Source organism: Haplochromis burtoni, unplaced genomic scaffold, assembly GCF_018398535.1.
Source record: "Haplochromis burtoni strain Fernald_Lab_line unplaced genomic scaffold, NCSU_Asbu1 Contig_1678, whole genome shotgun sequence".
NCBI lineage: Eukaryota > Metazoa > Chordata > Actinopteri > Cichliformes > Cichlidae > Haplochromis > Haplochromis burtoni.
Genome location: NW_024584039.1, coordinates 1 through 7,920, shown reverse-complemented (window position 1 = coordinate 7,920; position 7,920 = coordinate 1). Strand labels below are relative to the sequence as shown.

General features: G+C 41.0%; 1 protein-coding gene across 1 annotated transcript; it reads right to left on the bottom strand.

The window, feature by feature from the left end:
• Window positions 1-1,458: 1,458 nt before the first annotated feature.
• LOC102299077 (extracellular calcium-sensing receptor-like) lies at window positions 1,459-4,614 on the bottom strand. Its single transcript, XM_042217199.1, has 6 exons — window positions 4,481-4,614; window positions 4,061-4,343; window positions 3,386-3,958; window positions 2,908-3,030; window positions 2,572-2,695; window positions 1,459-2,357 (listed from the first exon to the last, which is right to left on the bottom strand). Exons 1-6 carry the CDS (start codon window positions 4,597-4,599, stop codon window positions 1,459-1,461), a joined length of 2,121 nt encoding a protein of 706 aa, XP_042073133.1. The 5' UTR covers window positions 4,600-4,614.
• Between the last annotated feature and the right edge of the window lie 3,306 nt (window positions 4,615-7,920).

The following is a 7,920-nucleotide window of genomic DNA, read 5'->3' as shown; positions in this document are numbered from 1 at the left end:
GGGCAGACCCAGGACACGCTGGAGAGATTATATCTCTCGGCTGGCCTGGGAACGCCTTGGTATTCCCCCGGATAAGCTGGAGGAGGTGGCTGGGGAGAGGGAGGTCTGGGCCTCTTTGCTTAGGCTGCTGCCCCCGCAACCCCGCCCCGGATAAAGCAGATGAAGATGGATGGATGGATGGATGGCATACGGTACTTATAAACAAAATGATATTGTTTGGTTAGATATAAAAACAACTTACCACTGTTGCTGGAGAACATAAAACATATGCCACACAAGCATGTTCACAAGCAAATCATTCAATCTATAATAAATGACGGGGTCACCAATACATGTAGCCAAGAAGTTAGGTGCTTGTATTAATGTGCTGAGTTTGGCATTTTTAAACCTTATTAATTGCTCTTCTGCCAAAGGAAGACTGCATTTGTCTGTTTCTCTAGAAAGTCATGTAATAATAAAATAAAATAACATGAAAATGTCAGATGATTTTATTTAAAGTTATTATGACATTTATATAAATAAATTATTCACACAACATTTATGTGTTCCTTTCAACATTCCTGAAATTATTCAGAATTTACCATACAGGTCACTGTAGTATTAAATCTAGATGGTACGAAGCACTATATCATTTCCAGAAATGGCCCACTACATTACACAAGTAGTGCCAACATATTGCCAAACAGCAGTTGCCTCAAGAGCTGCTTTACCCTTCAAATGGAACTAAGAGCATGTGGTAGAAGGGAAAGTTTACGCCAGTTTTGTTCATTTATTGGGAAAGGCAGGCACATAAAATGTTATTCTTACTTTACTGGTGTAAATCAATGACCCACTAGAAATCACACAACAGCTGCAGCAGGGCTTTGATAAATGTTTACTTTTACAGATGTAACTGATGTAAGACTTCACATTATTCCTCATTTTAGGAAAGCAGAAATCTTTAGTGGTTGATTTGTTAATTTTACACAGTTTTTTACATTTATGGATCACAGATATAGGACATATAATTATTCCCCTGATAAGTAGTAAATTTAGCTTATTTCTTCCTTATGCATTTCATGTCATATTTCATGTTTTTTCAATGGAACACATGATTATTCTAAAGGATTTACTGTGTTTTGTTTAGAATAGTGTTACAGAGACTGATAAGCAGGCAACAGTTTATTTTTTTTAATCTTAAATTGTGTTGCATGTGTGTGCATGTCTATGTTTAGATGGACAAAATTTGCATACAATTACTGTCATACATTTCTTTCAGCAGCATAGAACATATCTTTCAATTTACTGAAATGTTAATTATAAATCCTTTATCAGTCACAAATTACATTTAAATATGTATATACCCAAACTCTGTTATTTAATGTGTTGCAAACTTTTGACTCAGAATGTTTACTAAAGTAATATACATGTAAACAAAAAAAAAGACATAACTTTAAATTGTTAAGGTTTTTTAATCTTTTAGTTTATAGTTTTTCCCATAATATGTTTCTTGGTATTTTTTTCTGGCTTAAGAAATATTATGTAACACTTGGGTGCAAAAATGCTACTTAATAGGCCAAAAGCTGAAGACAAAATTGCAAATATTTCTACAGCTACAGTGAACTTTCCAGGAGAGCTGATGTATGCTGGGATGAAGGTAATCCACACAGCACAGAATATCAGCAGGCTGAATGTGATCAATTTGGCTTCATTGAAATTATCAGGAAGTTTTCTTGCCATAAATGCCAGGATCAAACAAATGATTGCAAGGATCCCTATGTATCCCAACACTGCATAAAAAGCAAACTCAGAGCCTGTGTTGCATTCAAGAACAATCATGTTGTTGCTGGATGTGAACAACTTATGTGGGTGAGGTGGGTTTGAAGTCAGCCATAATGCACATATTACCACTTGAATCAAAGTGCAGGAGCAAACAATGATTCTTTGTTGTGCGTGACCAAACTTTCCAGCAACTTTGTTACTAGGAAATGTGGCTTTGAAGGCTGTGACAACAACAATGGTTTTTCCCAAGACACAGGAAATGCAAAGGGCAAATGTCACACCAAAAGTGGTGTGACGCAGCATGCATGACCAGACTGTTGGCTTACCTAGGAAAGTGAGAGGACAGAGAAAACACAGAAAAAGAGAGAATAATAAGAGAGAGCTTAGCTCAAAGTTACTGGCTTTCATCACGGGAGTTTCTTTGTTGTGGACAAAAACCACCATTGTGGCAAGAGATACTGAGGCCCCTAACAGGGATACAAATGTTACAGCTATTCCCATGGGCTCCTGATATTTCAGGAACTCAATAGTTCTAGGAATGCACTTATCTTTTCTCTCATTGGACCAGTATTCCTTTGGACAAGGTGTGCAGTCTGCTGCACCTGTTGAGGATAAACACAACACATGAATGATGGATCTAGATGCCATTCTAGGAGAATAGCAAATTATAATATATTAAAATTGTAATTTAAAAACTCAGTTGAAAAAAGATGCAGTAAAACATTGATATTGCAAATATTATATATATGGAGACACTGAATTTGTGGTTTTACATTGTGTGCAACAGAAATGCATAAACACTTTACCTACCTGTTGAGTTGGCAATAGTTCCCTCAGCACAGGGTACACAGTCAAAACAACATATAGGTTTTCCCTGAATTTGAGCTTTTCTGGTTCCAACTGGGCAAACATTAGAACACACCGATGTGGGCACCTGTGACAAAAGAAACTTTAAAGTATTGTATCAATGGCAGACTATATGTTAACAAAAGAATAAAAAGGTGAGATACTATAAGTGTACAGTATTAAAAAAAAAGAGAGAATTACTGTTTTCCCTGTCCTCCACACTATCTTTTCCTCCTCGATGCTGAGCTTGTAATCACCATTTGCAGCAAATGTCAAATTACCAAGTGTCACATGATGCACTTTTCCATTTATCAACTGCCAGTTAATAATTTCATAATTAGCAGGAGGATCACCATTCTCATCAAAATACACCTCGGCACCAAAGTGATTTGTGAAATTTACCCTTTGTAAGCTTTTACTGACCTAGAAAGGAAGAGATTATGTATTAGATACAATAATAATATAAATGCTGGATTTTTGTGGGGTTTTTTTATTTTTTCAAATTTAAACATGATACACTATTTCACACCTCCTTGTGCTGCATTTCTGAAAGATTCAAGCATAGCGTTACAGGTTTTTCTCCAACGGGTTTGCAAAATATCAGCTGATGCAGGGCGTGTGCGATAGCATAAACTGCTTTATAGACATTATGGGTTCCTCTGAGCTCTGTGACATCGAAGAAATCATGCTCGGAATTCATGAATGTTTCATTGCCTGTACATCTTTTTAATGTGGCCTCAGTACCTGTATTTCCAGGTAAAATAGGTGTGCAGCCCACCATATTCTCCCAGAAATCCCTCATAAAAGGTGCATGTGAATCTGTATATGGATTTATACTTGTAAGAAATTGTTTTAGTTTAGGAATAGCCTTCTTCTGCATTACAAATCCAAGGGTTCCACCAAAAGCTGTGTAGATTTCAGGTGTGGAGGGTCGAGGTGCTGTTATCCAGGCCACACAAGAAATCCACTGAATTCCTGTAATGTTCTGGTTCACAATCTCTTGCATCAAAGGATAAAAGTCACCTTCAGCAGCAAAAGCCAAAATTACTTTGACAGATGACTGTTTTATTATTTCCACAACTTCTAGAAATTTATCTCTTGTGTACGTGCGTAGAACTGATGCAACAAAAGCAACACAAACCCCAAACTTTTCAACCTTCTCCTTAAAAGCAAGAATTCCATTACGTCCAAAATCATTGTCTGACTGTATGGCTCCAATCCACTGCCATCCAAAATGTTTGACTAGTGCAGCCAAAGCTTTTGCAAGGTAGTAGTCACTGGGGATTGTTCTAAAAAATGTAGGATATTTAGTTCTGTCACTCAGACAAGCACACGTTGAGAAGTGACTTACCTATAGAAGAGAAAATTATACTGAAACAGTGTGCAACAGCATACAATGCCAAAACATCAAATATCACTTAGCATCATAAAACATAATTGTATCTCTTACTACTGGCACATGGAATGTTCCAAAAATTCCTGCCACAGCTATTGACTGAGTTGATCCTGCCTCTGCTATGACTGCAGTTACAGCTGGTGGGCAATGAGAAGTCACATCTACCTCCTCTGCTCCACTAGCCAGTGTTAGCGCAGCACGTAAAGCATTTGTAGGAGAATCACAAGAGTTAAGGATCCTATAGCCAAGAGATATGTTTGGAAGGAGAGCTGGATCATTGTTGATTTCTTCAATAGTAAATATAACTGCCTGGGTCCATCGAAAAACTCTCCAGTCAAACCTAAAAACATTATAGTGATTGATAACAGTCATAAAGTAACCAAGCTACTGCTTCACATATAAAGTACAATGACAAGAATTTAAACAAAAATAAACATCCATGCATGACAAACGAAAGCCACTTGTGTTAAGTCATACCCTTCACACTGCACTTTAGGTGGCTCCTTATCGAATGCAGAAGTGCTGATTATTTCTTTGTTGAAAATCGGGAAGATTCCTCCGATCATTATGTCACCTTCCTTAAACAAACTTGGCATATCAAACCTGCCTAACAGTTCACATCCAGATACTGTGTTCGTGCTGAGAACACAGAGAAAAAGAAGGATACCTCTTTGCATGTTTGCACTGTATTGCCACATATGCATGAGAGCACAGTTCTTATAACAACAGTATTGGATGAACTCAGATGATCTATCATTTCCCAAAGGGCATAGTGATCTCAGGTTGGAAAGCTTAGGACAACATTGAAATTCTCTACATATGACCTATAGTCATATACTCAAGATCCCCTTTGCGTGGCGCTGTCACTTGGTGTTCGCTCTTTGTGCGGTAGAGTATCATCTTCTGTTCTAACACACAGTGGTGTTTTTGTGAAGCTTATCTGCCTAGCAGTTTTGTTAAAACACTTATAGATAACTTATTTTTTCATGGAGTAATCTTCACATGCTTTATTCGAAGCACACTCTCCTTGTAGTCACTTGCTAATTTATAGTCAAAGTATTCACTCACTGTCTATAGGGTTTCTTTTTTCTTTTTTTCTTGTCTTTAGGGTTTTACTAGCTTATTTTAGCTCGTAGCCACCTTGCTATCAGCATGGCCTCTTCACCTGTCCCTCCTGCACTTTCCTGCTCATTGTGTCAGATCTTTAGTTACTCCTTAGCCTCTAGCAAATATGTTGCTTGGAATAAATGTAACCTATTTTTAACTCTGGAGGCCATGATCAATGAATTGGAGACTCGGCTTCGCACCCTTGAAAACCACATAGCTAGCCAGTCCCCTGTAGCAGACTATCCCAAGCAGCCAGGGAAACAGGCTGGCTGGGTGACGGTAAAGAGGAAGCATAGTCTTAAACAGATGCCCCATCAACCTGTTCATGTGTCCAACCATTTTTCCCCACTCAGCGATACACCTACTGGGGATCAGACCCTGGGAATTGGAGCTTCTATTCTAAGATGTGAGGCTGTCATATCGCGCCATCAGCCATCACCAGTAGGCAGTAGGTGAAGTGTCTTGCCCAAGGACATAACGACCGAGACTGTCCGAGCCAGGGCTCGAACCGGCAACCTTCCGATTACAAGACGAACTGCGAACTCTTGAGCCATGATCGCCTTGGTATTGTGTGGGCTGTCCTTTTCTGTGCCCACAGAATATGGGCTTTGTATATCTAGATTATATCCTGGGGACCAGCATCTCGGAGAAACAGCACATGTCCCACCTGCATCAGGTTTTTTCACGCTTGGCAGCACATGCCCTGATCATTAACCCATCTAAACGCCAGTTTGGTTTGCCAGTTCCGCCGAGAATAAAGTTGGAGTAAAATATTGGGATCTCTCGTGTCATCCTTACATACCTTCTCAACATGAACATATCAGATGATTTTATTTAAAATTATTATGGCATTTATATGAAGAAATTATTTGCACAACATTTATTTATGTGTTCTTTTCAACATTCCTGAAATGATTCATAATGCTTTGTACCATCTAGTATGAAATCTAGATGGTACAAACTGTCAGGGACCTGGGTCTGAGCGACCCAGGGTCCATGAGCAGTTGTTCGCCTTTTTTATGTTTTGTGAAGATGTGTGTGCACTGTTCTACTGTCTGGGGGTTTGTCCATGTGTGTATGTATAGGGAGGTGTGTGTGTGGCTGTGGCTGTAGCCAATGTACTGAAATGTGCTACAGGCACAGTCAGGCCTGAGGATGGCTGGCCACGACCGAGGAGGATGCGACACACCTGCAGTGGATCAGCGTGGGCGGCTGGAACTACTTAATGGCGTGGTGAAGCCTCCACCAACGCGGGATTATTGCGTGAGACTCCATGTCAGTGTTGTTTAGTGTCAAGTCTAGTGTGTGTATGCCCGCAGTAGTTAAGTGTCTTGATGGCCGCTTCTATCATTTCCTGCAGGAGTAGCATGGAAAACCCGAGTACTGCGAGCACGAGCAGTGCAGACACATGGAAGCAGAAAGCACAAGACACAGACTTATTGGGAAGGAAGACACAGCACAGGAGTCAGGGAAACTCATGGGGATGGTTTATGTGAATATCTACTGCACTGTAAATAAACGCACTGCTAAGCACACAGAGTCCAGCATTTGGGTCCTCCCTCCCCTACTTTCCCAGAATAATCCCGCCAGACATGGACCCAGCGGACTCCGAGGAGAGGCTTAGGAGGAAGGTCACGGACAAAGTTAATAGACTCTGCGACCTATGGCTGAGGGCGCACGGGGATGAATCTGTGGAAGATCGGCTGAAGGACACGCTGTCTTGTGTTCCCTGGGTATTGGATAGGCTTTACCCGATCGTCATGGACTTTCTCATTAACACGCTCAACCTCCACTCTCCATCTCAGGCTGCTCTCCAGCCCGGCCAGCTGGTGGATCCTCAGCCTGACACGCCGGCCCCGGCATCGTCTAAGAAGCGACGCTCGTGCCGCTGGCGCTCCTCACCACAGCTGGATTCCTGGACTTTCCAACAGCTGGCTGTGATGAGTAATATGGACAATTTTTCTTTACTAACCTCATCTGTGTATCCGACCACGGACTGTGTGAATGTTAACACTGTACTAAGCCCACTACTCTACTCCCTCTACACATATGACTGCAGTCCCGCCCGCCCAGAGAACATCATTGTCAAATTTGCTGATGACACAACAGTGATGGGGCTGATCACAGGGGGAAATGAGACGGCTTAAGGGGAGATGAGGTCCTGAGACTGGGAGAATGGTGTGCATCAAACAACATGGCACTTAACATCACCAAGACCAAGGAACACATCCTGGACTTCAGGCAGAACGGAACTGCCCTTGCCCCCCTGCACATCAACGGAGAATGTGTAGAGCGAGTGGAGTCTTTGAAATTCCTTGGCGTCCCCATCTCTGCCGACCTCTCCTGGGCAGCTAACACCACGGCCCTAGTCAAGAAAGCCCAGCAGTGGCTACACGTCCTAAGGGTGCTCAGGAAGGAGCAACTAAACACCCCGCTGCTGGTGACCTTCTACAGATCCACCATCTGACCTATGCAGTGACATAATATAAAAATTAATAATAACTATTAATTAACAAAAGACCAAGACAGACTTTTAATTCATTTGAAAGCCTGATGCTTAGCCTTGTCCACCCCAGCTGCAAAACTCTGTAAAACCAGTCTTACGTGTTATCATCTATTGTCCACCTGGGCCTTACACAGAGTTTCTGTCTAATTTCTCAGACTTTTTATCTGATTTAGTTCTCAGCTCAGGTAAAATAATTATTGTAATGTAAATGTAATGTAAAAGAACCCACCCACCACTTTAATCACACTCTAGATCTTGTTTTAACATATGGCATTTAAACTGAACATTTAACAGTGTTTCCTGA

What these genes read in the sequence shown, in the direction of transcription:
- LOC102299077 (XM_042217199.1), bottom strand. Translation starts at nt 4,599, where the DNA reads ATGCCAAGTTTGTTTAAGGAAGGTGACATAATGATCGGAGGAATCTTC. An exon ending in CCTAAAGTGCAGTGTGAAGG is followed by an intron (nt 4,344 to 4,480) that starts GTATGACTTAAC and finishes TAATGTTTTTAG; the next exon opens with GTTTGACTGGAGAGTTTTTC. An exon ending in GGCAGTTGATAAATGGAAAA is followed by an intron (nt 2,696 to 2,907) that starts GTGCATCATGTG and finishes CTTTTGTCACAG; the next exon opens with GTGCCCACATCGGTGTGTTC.